At 39.1% G+C, this 17,643-nt stretch overlaps 1 protein-coding gene across 3 annotated transcripts in view; it reads right to left on the reverse strand.

Annotated features, from left to right (window-relative positions):
• The window catches only part of DSP (desmoplakin), a 69,822-nt gene that overhangs the window by 47,141 nt on the left and 5,038 nt on the right, over window positions 1-17,643 (reverse strand). For all 3 annotated transcript variants that reach the window (XM_060774784.2, XM_060774786.2, XM_060774785.2), the window contains exons 2-3: window positions 2,816-2,918; window positions 156-304 (exon numbers count right to left, since the gene is read on the reverse strand). In XM_060774784.2, the coding sequence (XP_060630767.2) occupies window positions 156-304; window positions 2,816-2,918 (252 nt within the window). The remainder of the gene's footprint in view (window positions 1-155; window positions 305-2,815; window positions 2,919-17,643) is intronic.

Genomic DNA, 17,643 nt, shown 5'->3' on the forward strand with positions numbered 1-17,643 from the left:
ACACTAGCTAGGAGTAATGGAATCTGCAATTCAACAGAATCCAGTGGATTGGCCTTGCCCAGTCCTAGTCTAGTCAGGGTCTGGATAAAGAGGATCTAAATACCCTACATACAGTACCTCACAAGGAAGTTGGGGTGCAAACAAAATGGCAATACCTTTTCTGGTACAGGTCACATGGCTGCCCCATTTGTCTCATCTCTCTGATCAAGCCATCAAGGATGTCCATATGTTCATTGGCCTGAACAAAGCAATCCTCCAGTTCCCGATTCCTGCTGATTTGGATACCTTCCCCATACTTCAATTCCTAAGAGGGAGAAAATTATATAAGCACAGCCACATTTAGTTCAAAGCATCTTTCCACCCTTGGTGTTATAGACAGCTCTGACAGCAAGAATGAGGAGGTGCTGTTTGAAGGGCCAGTGTTTGAGCTGGAGCACAGGAGTCAGGGATGTAGACAGGTCAGGGGAGGGGGCTAAGGGTTCTAACCCCCACCCGAAAGGGTTCTAACCCCCGCCCCCCGGAAACCTGGTTTACTCATTAATTTTAACTGGTTAACCAATTTCTGAGTAAACCAGGTGTAGAGAAATGTTTATTATAGAATGTTTATTATACTGTATTTAAACTGTATTTAGGGTTTACATTAGTTGCTATGGCCTAACTGTAAGAGATAGGTTGCCATAGTAACAAAGCCTCAGAGGAGGTGGGCGGAGTTTAAGGAATAAAAGGTTTGAAAGTGACAGTTAATATTCAGTCCGGTGGATGAGACCCGGGGAAGAGGAGCAGAGTCAGTTAGGGCTCTGTGATGTGAAGCTGTGAGAATTCAGTTAGTTCTTAGGATTTGTGAATATTTCTTCAGCAAGGGAGCTGAAGGTGTTACCTTGTTAGATTGCTTATGTTAAAAGAATCTAACAGAGGGGGTCTTAAGGATCGCCAGTAAGGAAAGACTGGTGATCAGTGGTTTGATCCGAGTACAGGACAAACAGTGTGGATATTCACAATAGGGAACTCTGAAGTAATAAAAGCACTTCACTAAAGAAGGAGTTTGTAGAATTGTAACATCAGAAGCCTGAATGTATCTCAAACCAGCCATTTTGTAACATCAAGCCTTGTGCCAAGTTCAACTTCTTAAAACTGCAACAATTACGTTCTATTAACAATAAAACTTGTTCTCTTTGTATTTCAAACTTGCCTCCTCCATTGCTTTTACGTTTGGTGCATTCCACACTACCAAAGTCACCTCACAACCCAACTAAGGATAAACAGAGACGTAAACCTGCGTCTCTGAACATATTTGTGGCAGCTTAATTGACATTGTAAGAGAAGGTTCCTCACAAAATATTGGTGGCAATTAACTTCGTTAATTTGGGGCCAGCAGGTGGGACGCCTCGTTACACCAGGTTTCTTTTTTTTAACGTGACACATTTCAGAGCAGGGTTAAACACCCCCACCCCCGGCTATGGCCCTGCCAGGGGTGCCCAGCAACTTCCTCAGCTGAGTTTGGAAGAAGAACCCATGGAAAAAGCTACCATTTCTCAGTCTGTAGAGCAAATCATGTGACGGCTTTTAGCAAAAACAAAAACAAAAAAAAGCTAGCATTTAAACACAAACTTCTAGGTTTCCCAATCAACTAAGATGTATGTAACATGGTGCACACAGGCTGAGTTAAGATATGATCTTTTTAAGTAAAATTATATAATTTAAAAATATTATATTTAGGACAACTGTGTTGTGGTGGTGATTTTGTACCATGTACAGAAATTGATGTGTGAGATGTACTCTAAAGAAGCTGTTATATATGCAGAAAAGATTACAAATATATGTAGGAGACAATTACAAAACAGCTGTCAAAATCCTAGTGGAATACCACCTTTCTCACACTTGAAACTTTACTGAAACCCAGTTAATATTTCCAGTATCTAAGAATGCCTCAGAATTTCAAATCAACTGAAGGCTATCAATGGCTACTAGTCATGATGGCTACATATCATAATGGCTATACACCAGACATGGGCAAACTTCAGCCCTCTGGGTGTTTTGGACTTCAACTCCCACGATTCCTAACCGCCTATTGGCAGTTAGGAATTGTGGGAGTTGGATTCCAAACCACCTGGAAGGTCAAAGTTTGCCCATGCCTGCTATACACCATGACTAGGATGAAGATTTCAAAAATGAGTAAGATCCCAAACAGGGAAGAAATTAAAAAGCTGAGCCCCACCTCATTAAGATGCTGTGTAAAAGCAAGAATTGCATAGTCTGAGTGCAATAATGTTTCCTTCTAGAAAACCAACTAAGGAAAAATAAATGCAAATGCAATCATACTCAAAGCATGCAGAAGTGGGAAACCCTTGAATCTTCATATGTTTTGACTTACAACACCCATAAATCCCAGACAACATAAGTGGTAAGAGATTCTGGGAGTTATAGTCTAAAACATCTGGAAGACAAAATGTCCTCCACCCTAATATAGGTGTTTTCGTAAACAAAACTACCTGACACTTTCCAGACTATCTGTCCAGCTATTATCTATCTGTCCAGCTATTATCTATTTTAATTAGAACATGCTTTCAAGTGTTTCTAGTTGAAATATTTCCCATCACATCATAATTGATCGTTTTTTAAATCAATATGTCAAGGAAACGCCAAAGGCTGAGTTTGGGAACAAATGCATTTCAAACTCTCTCAAACAACTACAGGTTTTTTTAACCAGCTATTTTACAGCATCTTTCTGGGGATATCTTTTTTTTTTTTTTGGTTCATTTTTTTAAAAATCCCATGTTAGCAGATGTTTAAGGCCCACCAGTGATGTAACACTTACAGGTTGTACTATGAGTTCAGCGCGCATGAGGCAATCTGAGCAGTTTTGCAACATTTCTTGTATGGTGTTCTGACGCCTGGACATTGTACCAGTTCCATTTTGACTGATAAAGAAAAGAGAGAGAAAGCACCATCAAACAGATGAAATTACTCTTGCATGGCAAGTACATTTTTTTAAAGGACTGCTGCACACCTTATTCAAATTCAATCCACATAATATGCCTGCCCTTCCCTTTTGGTTTCATGGAGGAATTATACTGCTGAGTCTGCAATCTCTTTTTAAAAACAAGATTGTGGGAACATGATGAGTATCCAAAAAAACCAAAAACCCAGCCGTTGATGGTGGTTTCACCAGTAGATCAAGCACAAGGATGAATAGTATATGCAAGTGAAAGTTCTTAACCTTAAACAAATATTATCAGGTGAAACACACAAGATGTTCCAGCACAGCCAGTCCATTCAAGTATAAAATGCTTTGTCCATACTCTGGAACCTCCTTCCTAATAAATATCTACATTGTAACAGCTGCCTTCCTTCAAATCCTTCCTCCAAACCTGTCATTTCTATGAAGCTCCTTGCTGAATGCCTTATCTCTTCTTTCAAGAGAAGCCAGAATATGCCCCCACTTGGTTGATTTATACACACTTCTTGTTATTCCTTCCTTCAGCATTGAATTTATCAGTCTACCTTCATAACACTGCTTTAAGTCATCATTTTGTTTGAGACTGTACTCCATGTCACAACAATCAATATTTCTATTAGGGTGGAGAGCCAATAGCTTATTATCCATCTATACATTTTGGATTATTTGTAATAGGGTTTCTGATTCTAAGTGGTATAAAGTGGAAGAGAATTGAACCAGAAGTGCATTTTTATCTAAAAGGGCTGCAAGCTGAGATCTAATATTTATTTATTTATTGTACTTATACCCTGCCCTTCTCACCACCGAAGGGGGGGGGGGGACTCAGGGCAGCTTACAAACTATGGCAATAATTCAATGCCAGATTCAGACAATAACAGTAAAATGCAGTATTATGTAACTGTAAAAACATATACATATCAATTATAAAAATATTTCAGATGATTAAAACATATCAAAGGTCTACCATCAACTCAACTTTATAGACATTAAACCAATTGCTTTTGCCGTTCTTATACAAGTTCCGTCATACTTATAGGCCATAGTAATCCCCAAAGGCTTGCTTAAATCACCAGGTCTTAAGACTTTTTCTAAAGCTTAAGAGTGAAGGAGCTGTTCTGATGTCACTGGGGAGGGCGTTCTGCAGCTGCAGGGCCACCACTGAAAAGGCCCTGTCTCTCATCCCCACCAATCGTGTCTGCGATGGGGGCAGGACCAAGAGCAGGACCTTCCCAGAAGATCTTAACAATTGTGCCAGATCATAAAGGGAGATATGTTCAGACAGGTAAGCTGAAGACAAGACCTTGACAGAGTCATAGTTATTTATTTCTTGCATTTATTAACCGCCGCTCTCAGTTCTAGGGAAACACTTGTTTTTAAAAAACAATGTTATCAGAGCCTAGAAAAGATGTTTCTGCATTAAACCAACTCTTATTTTATACTTGCAAATCCACCAAAGTTATATCTATCTCAAGCTTACTGGATAAACATATGAGTGTGAGCTATCACTACAAATATCTAATTGAATTTAATCATTAGGGTTAGTCTGAGTATCTGGGTTCCAAAATCCATAATAATGATCTGGTCAAGTGAGAAAAAAAGATCATATACATCTTCCCTTCATAAGAATCTTTTTTCTCATTTAAAATTACCCTCATCAAGTCCTAATGAGGAAGAGATTAAAACATTATCTATTCAAGAATTTATAATTTGATGAAAACGCCAAAGAATTAAGCTGTGACACCAACATCTTCCGCCACTCTTAAGAGCAATGTATTTGTGTAAGTGGCACAGTGTTTTCTAAAATTAGACTGCTTAAAATTAAAAATGACATGGAAATTGTGGTAATCTAACCTTTTCTCTTTTTTGTATACACAAAGGGATATTGAATTATGGAAAGCACAACTCCAAAACCTGCATCGAAGACCGATGTGTTTCTAGCTTTTAGACGCATGTTAGCCTAACTCACATGACATTTGCTTGTACAGTATATGCAACACACTGGAGCTTAATTTTGCAATAACATTTATATTTCACACAGTCCTTAAGAAGCAAAAATGCTGATGGGTGCAGCAACAAGTGACTTCTTAGTGATACATACCAGCAGTATCATCTTGTAAAGAATGTTGTGTTGCTAACCAGAATATGCTTTCAGATATGCTTGAAGGCATACAACAACAATAATGATGGCTCAAGATATGCCCTTGAAATCAGGCTACTAATGAAAGTGACTGACTCAACTGTTTAAATGTAAACACATATATAAATACCATTGCAACTGGAATAGAAGTGAATTTGGGCAGTGATGGCTTACAAAAAAGATCACTTTTGTTACCTTTTCCCACTCTGATCTGTTTTCTGAGTTGATACAAACAGTTAATGCCTTGTGTCATGCTATTTTGCCAGCACTCAGTCATGTTGGGAATCAACCAGTCCTGCAAGACTGCACTAGCTGAGAAAGGGTGAGGTTCTGCTGCCTACTGGGAACCACACCTTACTGGTGGGATCAGAGCTCCCAAACAAGCTCAGGCATTTCCCAAATGGAAGCATCTACTATTCACACAGATGCCTTAACAAAGTAATTTCCATGAAAGTAACTGATTTCCAAACCCAAATTCAGCTTTATATCCACCAGATTTGTCTGGATTGAAATTTTATCTTGAGTAAATAAAAATTTCCAAGTCTAGCCTATGCACTCCAATTAATGTGAGCGAGTGTGCCAGGAAAGGGGGGATATTTTCATGAAGGCATTGATGTCTTTCACAAGCAATCTTTTTTCATTCAGTGTGCTGTGTTTTTACTTTGCATCTTTTTGTTGTTTTACATTTATTTTAACTTCTTTTAAATGCATCTTTTTAAATGGAATGCTGATGTGCTTTTTAACTTTTGTAAAATAAGTGTGTTATTTTACTTTTGTAAAATAAGCTTTGGAGCCCATGCTGAAAGAAAGACAGTGTATACACTGAATAAAAATTAATTAAGTAAGGATGGGTTCACATGGCCACAATTAAACTTCATCCTGACATTCTTATTAATTGACAGGGTGCATCTGGCCATTTAACACCACTTTAACACCTATGGCTCAATGCTATAGAATATTAGGATTTGTATTTTGGAGGAAACAGCACTCTTTGGTTGAGAAGGCAAAAGACATGTTAAAAACCACAACTTCCACGATTTCATAGCACTGAGACACATCAGTTAAAGTGCTGCATTAATTCTACAGGATAGATTGTTGTTGTTCATTCGTTCAGTCATCTCCGACTCTTCGTGACCTCATGGATCAACCCACGCCAGAGCTCCCTGTCGGCCGTCACCACCCCCAGCTCCTTCAAGGTCAGTCCAGTCACTTCAAGGATGCCATCCATCTTGCCCTTGGTCGCCCCCTCTTCCTTTTACCTTCCATTTTCCCCAGCATAATTGTCTTCTCTGGGCTTTGCTGTCTACTCATGATGTGGCCAAGGTACTTCAACTTTGTCTCTAGTATCCTTCCCTTCAGTGAGCAGGATAGATTAGGCAAGGGCAAACTTCAGCCCTCCACGCATTTTGAACTTCATCTCCCAGAAATCCCAGCCAGCTTACCAGCTGCCTGGGACTTCTGGGAGTTGAAGTCCAAAAGACCTGGAGGGCCAAAGTTTGCCCTTGCCTGGTATAGACACATCCTTCATCTGGTGACAACTAGCACATGAATTATTTAGTCAGTGTAGATCAAATATGATATCTGCACAGGAACCCAAAATCTTATTGAGACACAAAGGGTTATATCAGACTTGGCCACAATGGGAAGAAACTAACTGAACTAATGGAACTTGATTTCAGTGATCCAACTCAAGATATGTATCCAAGTTCCAGCTACCTTTTAAAGTCCAGTAAGAGAAAAGGAAAGTATGAGAGGGAGTCACAACTTCACTACTTATCAGTAACACCTTTTTCAACAGCGGGGTGGTAGAATGCCCTCAAAAAGGAAGCTGGTTTGACACCCACTTTAATATTATGTTGTACTAGACAAATGTTTTTTTTTTTTTAAAAAAATCCCACTTATTTAAAAATTTGCTAAAATGTGTCAATCCATTCTAGATTGTATACTTTACCCCCTCCTCTTTCGTTTAGGTTTTGCAGTTTGGTTGAATGTTGTCTAAAACGTTGTTCAGTTTTGTTTGTAATTGTTTTTGGACTGATTGCTGTATTCAGATAGCTGCCCTCAAGACCTGAATTGTAGGTCACCACCAAACATTTTATTAACAAAATTCTACCAGTAATTCAACTTTCCAGATACTATCATTTAGTCATCCTAAATGACTAAAGGACTGACACCCAATGATTTTTCCTCCTTTGTCTAGTATCCATAGTCTACTACCATTACACATCTCAACATTGCTTAATATCTTAACATAAGTCTGAATACTGGTTGTTCTTAATTAATGTTTACTGAAAAAAACCAACTTCAAAACCAGGATGATGCAGCTGACTTGTGTAAGCAATATAGTTAACATTGGGAGTTTTAGTGGAATACTCAAGTTTGGTAAATAAGAAACACAAAGGATTTCAGTAGGACTTGTTAGTAGCTCTGTATATCCCCAAAGCACCTGGAAAGACTATCAACATTAATTATATACCTTCATGCCATCACAAGTTCTAAAGCAATGTTGAAAACTATGGCCCCTTCTACACTGCCATATAAAATCCAGATTATCTGCTTTGAAGTGGATTATATGGAAGGTAGACTCATATAATCCAGTTCAAAGCAGAAAATGTGGATTATATGGCAGTGTAGAAGAGGCCTATGAGACCTAAAAGGTTGATTGAGTGTATTTCGCACAAAAAGTTATATCAATTTCCATGATTTTTGAAGTGAAGAGAAGAACCACAATAATTGGTCAAGAGATACTGGTCCAATATTCCAATAAGTGAAAGAGAACTAAGACAGATTTCAAATTATTTTTGTATACACCCTTTTCTACATTGCTGCAAGCAATGAGCCAAGATTATCATACAGTGTGTGGGGGGGGGGGGGGGGACCTAATTAAATATGAATGTCATTGCCTACCCGCTTCTTGTATGGAATTTGCAAATGGTGGCTTAGTAACACCAAATGTTCACTTTTCATTGTTAATCAACAACATTTTTTCAGATTGTAACTATGGTATCTTTAATCATATTTTTAATAATAATGAGATTTAATTACTTTTAAAAGTAGTGTAAAGGTAATGTTCTAGCTGCATCTTTTAAAAATTATTATAAGCTACCTTGAACCCCTTCTTGGCAGAAAGGAGGGATATAAATTCAATAGAAAAAGAAATAAGTTTTTACATATTACCAGTGATAGACATTTGTATGATTTTTTTTTAATGTCCCCTTTTGGAAGTTCTTCTTCCAGCATCCTGATGGCGACAAAGAAGTGTTCCAATAATGACAGCCAGTATCCCATTCCCTTTGATCTTGACCACACCTGCTCCACCCTTGGGATGGGCTCAATCATATGCAACGGGCACAGCATACATAGCACCTAATCTCAAATATACAACGCACAAATGAATGGCAATCTCAAGCAGGTCTACACATGTTAGTACACAAACCACACAGCTCTCATAGTCAAGATAGGTACTTGTGGAGTAGATGTGCATCAACATGCATGTTGCATGCATAGAGGACACATGACAACTCTTCTTGGAACCGCTAGACTGTATTTTTTCTGTGGAGAAAAGACTCCTCTCATCTTACATTTTCTGCACAAAGACTGAACACAAATGGTGCTAATTATTATTTTTTAAGATTGTAAAATGTTAATGGTGGCATATATAAACCCTACCCAGATATACACCTTCCTCTGGATATAGGCGGGGTAGACTGACAACTTTACACCACCCAAGGAAAAATCCTGGAGGCAGTATTACTCAAGTAATGCATGGCAAGCAAAACCCTGAATCTGTTTCAAAGAAAGGTCCAAGAGGTCCAAGAATCTCTTATTTGAGCTTCAAATAAGAGATTCTGTGTATGTAGACACGTGTGTGTCTCTGTGTTGGAGAATGACAGAAAAAAAAATCTTTATACAATCTTTTTGCTCAGATCTAAATAATTAAGCAATTCTCCATCATGGGAAGAAAGACTCAGCGCTTTCTGCTTTCAACACCTAACAATCGTGTCTCAACAAGCACATGATTGCAATGAAGGCAGGAGAATAAATGCAAAAGGAAAATATTGTGTACCATGATTTAAATACTGAAGGAGACTGGACAGTCACTGATGTATCCTACCAACAGGACTATGAGGTAATCCAAGCAATAGTCACTTCTGATCTTAATGACACACTGTAAATCTTACAGAAATGAATGCCCTAATGAATACCTTGGGGAGAAAGACAGCGAGTGCTGAGATGGAAAAGTGTACGTTGTGCCAAGGCTTATTATATTTACAATGTATTATCCATGCAGATGCTTTACCAACATATTCCCACTATCTTTGGATCAGGATACATCCAGAAAGTGGGTGATCAAAGAAGAGTTGTTTGAGGCCTAAATTGTTTAAATATATAATATTTTTTTAAAAAAAAACATGCTTAAAATGTCCTCACACATCATATTTTTTTGTCTCTCCCAAAATATTTTAGTTTCAGAGAATGTTTTCTAACATTCCAACTTAAAAATCAAAGATACTATTTTGGACCTAAAGCAGTTGGAGGGGGAATGGTGAAAATGCACTTGAGGACACAGGGGTTACCTTGATTTTTTTAAAAAAACATTTTAAAACATTCAGTGATCTGGAGATTGAAACACATCTGGGCATTGGTTAGTTGTCCACTCCTACTCAAAGTTCTCCTGTGGCTTATGTTTGCTAGGGCTAAATGAAAACAGGAGGGGGTTCCTTACGAGAAGGAATTTCAACAGGAATTAACTTGGTTTCATGACGAGCCATTTCTGCTGAAATTCATTCCTCTACACAACTATTATGGGCACACAAACCTTACACTTTTCAGTCTGGTCACCTTATATCTAACACTCATGCCATTCTTATTTCCATAAAAAATTCCTGATACTACAGGATTTCTATTACCCACTCATTACTACTTCAGCATTTCCTACATCCCAACATCTAGGTTATCACTAGGATAGTGGTCTCTAGAACTAAATTACCCATGCCTAAATTATTCTAAATTACTATCTAGCCATTTCTTCAAAACATCCACCCTTCAAGACATGTCCCAGGGATTAACTGGGACTTTGGCAACATAATGCTGCATTTCACTAGTTAAATGCTTCCTACTAAATTGGATGCACCCTTACTAAATTGCTGGTCCCACCATGAACTTCTGCTTGTAACTACCATTGTTGCTTCAGAGAAACACTGCACAGAAATGAACATAAAGTAATCAGAAAATTCAAGTAGTCTGGATACCAACATTCTATTTCACTTTCTCAAACAAGAACAAGATCATTTATATCATGCTCTGCAAATAGACACCACAAACAACAGCATGTATCATGAAGACCACAATTTCTTCTCTTTTTTAAAAAATGGCATTATCCATATACTATACTTTAAAATGGGGCTGTGGTGGCTTTTAAAATGAACAAAATCTGGCTACCAGTATTAAAAAACTCTAAAATTACAACAAAAAAACAGCAGAGAGGAAACTACCAGGCACATCTTAACACCTCTCAACAGGGGATTTTCCCAGGCTCAGCCAGGCCTTCAAATGCTAATGAAGGTGGTCAGTTGAAACATTCACACCTAGCTCCAGCAGGGAAGAGCTCCTTGCCCCACCCCAGCCATTCCGCAGATATATAAACCCATTGTCCTAATTCCAACAGACCTCACTACCTCTGAGGATGCTTGCCATAGATGCAGGCGAAACGTCAGGAGAAATGCCTCTAGAACATGGCCCTATAGCCCAAAAAACCCCACAAGAACCTACTATCTAATTATTTCACACAAGCTCAAACTGGGACATTTTGGTTTTGGGGTCACTTTCCTGTCTTAAACAATCTCTACCTGAAGTGTGGCTGGCAATCTTTGCATTTCACCCTGTGATTTTCTCATTAGTCATGGCTTATGCAGGGCACTCCCTGTTCCCAATGCATCTACAGTGCTGGGTTACAGTCTTAGTGTCCTTCCCTAGCAAAGAACCCTGGTGCATTTGTTCTGGGCAGGGCACTGCTAGCAGAGATGAAGGATCAGTGGAAGGAGGGCAGGGTGAGAGAGAGCTCCCATTCAGGAAACAAAGCTGCAATTCTGGTCTTTTTATGACTCTACAGTCTGGTATTCCTACTTGCCTGTGCAAGTTATTGGGTAAGGATGCTTATCACAGCAGATTTTAAACTTCTGTGTATTAATTAATATGGAGGCAGGTTTCCATGCATTTAGAATCTGAATGCAGATTAACCTGAAGGGAAACTATTAGAGGACAATTTCATTCTAAACTGGGGGAACATTGTGACTTGGAGCAAAACAACATTCTAAGTTAAATATAGTATGCCCAACTCAAGAACCTCCCTTCCCCAATCCAGATCAAGGCCATAAACAGGTAGGCGAGAGGCCCAAGAAAAGAGGAGTGGATTCCTTAAATGCCAAAGATCTCTCCCTTACTTTTCATGATGGGGGAGGGCAGGGAAAAATGATTGTCAGGAAAAGATTTAGAACTCCTCGGGTTTCTAAAAAAGAAAAAAGTATGCTCAGCTGCATGTTATATATTTAATGTGCCATACAGTTGAGCTCTGGACATATAAACTGTGAGGAAGAAAGTCCTCAGTTATATCTTGTCATCAAGATTTGTCCTTTCCTCATTAGAAATAGGGCAATTTTACATTGGTCAAAGATTTAATGGAGCATTTCTCAAACTAGGAATTACCAGACATGTTGACATACAATTTCCTTCATCTCACAGCTGGTAGGATCATGTTGGTTGGGTATGATGGAAACTGTAGTCCAGAATATCCAAAGAAACTAGTTTTGAGAAGGCTATTCTATGAAAACCTATTTGCAGATCTCACACATATGTCCAAGTACCATAATACTGAATGCATTTGTTGATCGAATCCTTTAACTCTACAGGCTATGCAGTTTGTTGTTGTTGTTTTGTGTCAGGAGCGAAGCTTCTGTTGTGTGAGAATTGGATGACTGCAAGGACGTTGCCCTAGGTGTTTGATGTTTTACCATCCTTGTGGGAGGCTTCTCTTATGTCCCCGCATGGGGAGTTGGATCTGGCAGAGGAAGCTCAACCTCATAAAAAACTCTACAGGCTTTGCAGTTACAGAAATAAAAACTAAGAGTGGCAGGATATTCAGAAAATGCAAAGTCCTCTGACCATAGTTCTAACTGGTATGCTCATATATACTACGGCATTGGTTTTCAACATTATCAAATTCAATGTCAAAAAAAGAAAGAAAAATCAGAAACAGATAAGCAATTGTATAATTCTCTTTTGGATGAAGTTCCACAGAAACCAGCCTCTTCCTCTGTTCCCAGGATTACAGAAGCTGGGAACATTACAAAGGCAGACAGCTCTCAACCCTTGGGGCAGGGAGAGGCTGGCACTGCCATCTGAATAAGATACTAGTTAATAAAATGTACAAAAGATGACATAGAATAAGCCTCAACTAGAACAGGACCACACCCCCAAAGGTAACATACACTGAAACTCAGACCAAAGTGCAGCAACTGTGTGTGTGTGTATGTATATGAATGTGTGTATGTTTGTGTGTGTATGTATGTGTATGTATATATGTATGTGTGTGTGTGTGTGTGTGTATACACGTTTTTAAATAGTTAAATATTGGGATTATTACAGGAATAAAGCACCTAAAAGCAATATAAAAAACTAGGAAATAATTATTTCAAAGGCAAACACTATATGCCAACACACTTTTTTAATTAAGTCAATGTGGTTTAGTGGTTTATGTACTGAATCACAACTCTAAAGAACAGGTTCCAAATCCAAGTTCGACCATGAAAACCCATAACGTGACCAGAGCAAGTTGCACTTTCTTGCCTTCAGAGAAAGACAGGCAAATCACCTCTGAAGACACCTTGACAAGCAAACCCCATGAAAGCCATTATTTGGACTAGGAGTTTCTAAGAGTTACAGTACAAAAAAGTTACTTTCCTAAGTCCCAAAATGCACTGCTACAATGTGATTATTTCTGCAAGAGCTGTGTAGTGTAATGACATGAGTGCTGGACTATAATTCTGGAGACTGACTCAATCTCCACCCAGCAATGGAAATCCACTGTGTAAGCCATCCTCACTAAGCCTCAGAGGAAGGCAACAGCAACCCACTCTGAATAAATTTTACCAAGAAATTACCATGATAAGTTTGTTTTCTGTCAGTGAACATCTACAATGAATTAAATCTCTAAAAATGCAAGCAAGGCATTTTTCCCAGGATCTCTTTGGCAAATTCAATAGTAATTAAAGTAATTAGGACTTTTCCCCAAGCTAGTCAGTGTAAGACAGTAATCTAATCAACAGGTGTTTTAGGACTAGATAAATTATCTGTGGAATTTGGAGAAACTGCCCAAGCAAAATCAGCACATTCTGCAGAGTCTTAACTTGAAAATCACGAATCCACAAATGACCAGGATGGACATTTTGGAATCATATTTACAGTGGCTACACTGTTAAGAAAGCTCTTAGGCACAAAATCATAATTACACATTATTAAGGACCAGATCTGGGGTTTGTCTTAGGTACAAAAGGGAGAAGGAAATGTTATGTACATCTACTCACATGCACACAGTGTATAGTGTACAATGTAGGGGAGTAATGCACAAAACACTACTACTACACATTCTGCTCATTCATCAGTGAACTGCCCCTATCAAAACCACGTTTGCACAAATGTCAAGATGTGTAATGATACAAGCATGTCCAAAGATGTCCACTAAATAAAATAAGAAACTAATCCTTAACAATCTGCTGTTCTGAGACATACAGAAGATGAGAAAGAATAAAAGAAACCAGGACTACTGTTGCTATGGTTGTTCTGTTACCTTTATACAACCATGCACTTGTCAACATTAATTGAAATGTTGGGTGCTTCTACATCAGTGGTTCTCAACTTGTGGGTCCCCAGATGTTTTGACCTTCAACTTCCAGAAATCCTAGCAGCTGGTAAACTGCTGGGATTTCTGTGAGTTGGAGGCCAAAACACCTGGGACCCACAGGATGAGAACAACTGGTCTACACTGTACAATTACTAGAGCTTAATGCCACTAACTGCTATGGTTAAATTCCACAGAATCCAAGTTATAGTTTGATGACTCTCTTTGGCAGAAGGCTAAACACCTTGGTAAATCTACAGTCCCACAATTTCATAGCATTGAGCCACGGCAATTAAAGTGGCGTCGAACTGCACTAATTCTAGCATGCAAACACACCCTTTATAATACTTATTCCAATTCACAGGTCAAGATTCTTTGAATCCCATGTAAGGTTATCAGGATTTATTCCTTCAACATTTCTGTATTTTAACCTTTGCATGACAAACAAAAGTTCAGTAAGCAAACCCTTTTTCATCACTGCATCCTTACAATGGATTTAAACCTGCAAAACTTCTGCTCATCCTACATGCCTGGATATTCATAATCCTTGAATGTACTATATTTTTAGAATTAAAATATTGTATTTGCAAAGTTGTTAGATCAAGTTTTGCTCATGGAGAGAAAATGAGAAATGCAGTGCAATCCTAACCTACTGACTTGGCAGGGTTCTTTTCCTCTCAAGCATGCTTAGAATTGCTCTGCCAGAAAAGATGCACATAAGACAAAGCTGTTCAGGTAAAAGTTTTGTGGCTTCATGTGGTGCGACATGGCATGAAAGGTGCCATGACAATATCTGTCATGGTCAATGTACAGATAATAATCACCAAATTGGGCTCAAGGCTTAGAAGAGCCTCTCCTAAACTCATGCAGTCTTCCAGGTGGTTGAACTTCAAATCACAGCGGTCTAGTCACCATAGCAAATTGTGAGCGGTGTTGGTAGTTGCAGTACATCTTCTGGAGGGCCGCATGTCACCCACCTAATCTGGAACTCAGTTCCCACCTCTCACCAGACTAGCCATTACTAGCTTGGGGAACCCTATTTAGATGATCCAGCAGCCTACCCCAATGTGGAACACATGTCCAATGTGGAACACATCTCACCATGCTAAAACAATGGATGTGGCTCTTAATGAGACATGCCGCATTATCATGGGGTGTCTGCACCCTACACCACTGCAGAAACTACACTGTTTAGCTGGTACTGCATCACCCAACATCCACCGGGAAGTAGCAACCAATACCGAAAGGACCAAGGCAGTGACATCTCTGGCCCACCACCTGTTTGGGTATCAGCCAGCATGCCAATGACTTAAATCAAGAAATAGTTTTCTAAGATCTACAGAGACACTCGCTGGAACACCTCAGCAAGCGAGAGTCCATAAGTGGCAGGCTCAAACCCAGAACCTCAATCAATGGCTGATACCAAATGAGAGACTCCCCCCTGGGCACATAGAAAACTGGGCAACTTGGAAGGCGCTAAACAGACTGTGCTCTGGCACCACGAGTTGCAGAGCCAACCTTAAGAAATGGGGCCACAAAGTGGAATCCACGACATGCGAGTGTGGAGAAGAGCAAACCACAGACCACCTACTGCAATGCAACCTGAACCCTGCCACATACACAATGGAGGACCTTCTTGCAGCAACACCAGAGGCAGTCCAAGTGGCCAGCTACTGGTCAAAGGACATTTAATAGAATACCAAGTCTGCAAACTTTGTGTTTTGTTCGTTCGTTTGTTTGTTTAATACAACTGTTCTGGTTTGCTCCTGACACGATAAACAAACAAATCCCAATGTGATCTCATTCAGTGACCATTTTAGGGCAAACCTCTTTCAATCCCAACTCTCCAATTTATTAAATGGGAATTATCAGCAGCACCGGGCAGATTATGCCAAGCATCCAATTTATACTGAGAATTCTGGTTATATCTCCTAAAGCTTAAGACTTAAACCAAATAGACAATTTAAGGTGAACAAGCGAGAAGAACTATTCTTCCACTGATATGTTTTTTATAGTATCAAAGTACAGCTTCTGCTTCTTTAGACCTTTGAGTCTCCTGCAAAGTCTCAACCAAGACTCTGGAAATGTGTCGTCCAACATGGAAATGTTTCCAAATTCAGGTTTCAGTTTGTTCAAAAATGTTTCATGCTTGCATAGAAAAGAAGGTCATAAATAAAAATATTGTAACTTTTCTGTTGTATTTCTTAGTTCAAACTTAATGCATGGTATGTTAAAAATAAACCAAAATGCCAAGCTGAAGGCTTCTTGTTGTTGCCTGTTCCTTCAAGTCATTTCTGATCCCTAAGCAAACTTATCAAGGGATTTTCTTGGCATAATTTGTTCAGAGGGGTGTTGTGTATGTCTTCCTCTGAGTTTGAGAGAGAGTGTCTTGCTCAAGATCATGGAGTGGGTTTCCATGCCCGAGCAGAGTCTCCAGATTCATAGTCCAACATTCAAACCACTCAACCATGCTGGTTATCCTATGTGAAGTTATCCTATGAATTTGCCTCCTCCCAACCCCTGGGCAATATGAAACTAGCCCTAAAACTCATGCTTGCAAGATTCTGGTATGGAGAGACAGGGAGGGGATGAGAAAGGAATGGCTTTCTAAACACAGAACTCAGAGGGGGAGCTGAAAAACAAAGCATGCTGTTTTACCAGTCGCTTGCAGATGCACGCCCACATGCAAAGCAGGGCCCAGGTTTCGAAAAGTAAACAGCTGTGTTACAAGATGGACTGTGAACTTGGATTGTTATGGTTCATGAAGACAGATCAATCTACCGTTTCCACTCTCACCAGCCAACAAATAATAATTAGGGATCTTTACTGGAACAGCTTCAATCATCTTTTTAAGGTACAAAGAAAGTATCTCCTTTCTGAGATGCCAAATCTCCCACACCTTTTTAAAAAAATCTACTGAATGAACTGAACTTTAGCAGACAAAGCAGTCAGGTTTTCTAAAAGAAAGGACAGGAAGAAGATACTTGTGCAAACCATAATGCATTTCAAAATAGGAGGAACTGGGACTCAAATCTCACACAATCTAAAACAAGTGTGGAAATCATCCACATATACGTTATGCAGCAACAAGAGAAATTCAGCAATACAAGGAATTAATTCTTGGGAGCTACATAATGGTGATTACTTTCATCTCTGAAAACAGAGTGTGGGGCCAAGACAAATAAATGACATACAAGACAAAACAAACCGCGACTTCAGATGAAAGTTATCTCTCATGTAGGAAACAACTTCCTGCTAAAGGTGATATACAATCTGTGCCACATTCCAATATTTATTATATATGAAATTAAATAATAAGCCACAACTGTCTGAAACTTCCCACTATATGTGCTGAATTACAAAGGGGTGGGATTGTAACATCCCGAAACCCAGATTTTCTATACTGTAGAATAAAAAAAGGCTGCTTGGATCTGCCTGGTGAATTGAGGGGTTGATTGTGTATGTTAAATTAAGGGGAGACAGAGTATTTACTTGTCTTTTTAGGCATGCGCCTAACACAGTTCCTTTCATCTGCAGACAAATTAAGGTAAACACACTTCTTCCACAGTCTGGACAAGTTACTTTTTAGATTACAATATGCAAAAAAAGTAAGGCATTGCTCTGGGATGTGTAATCCAAAAAGTAACTAATCAA

The sequence above is a fragment of the Anolis sagrei genome, chromosome 4 (assembly GCF_037176765.1).
Source record: "Anolis sagrei isolate rAnoSag1 chromosome 4, rAnoSag1.mat, whole genome shotgun sequence".
Lineage (NCBI taxonomy): Eukaryota > Metazoa > Chordata > Lepidosauria > Squamata > Dactyloidae > Anolis > Anolis sagrei.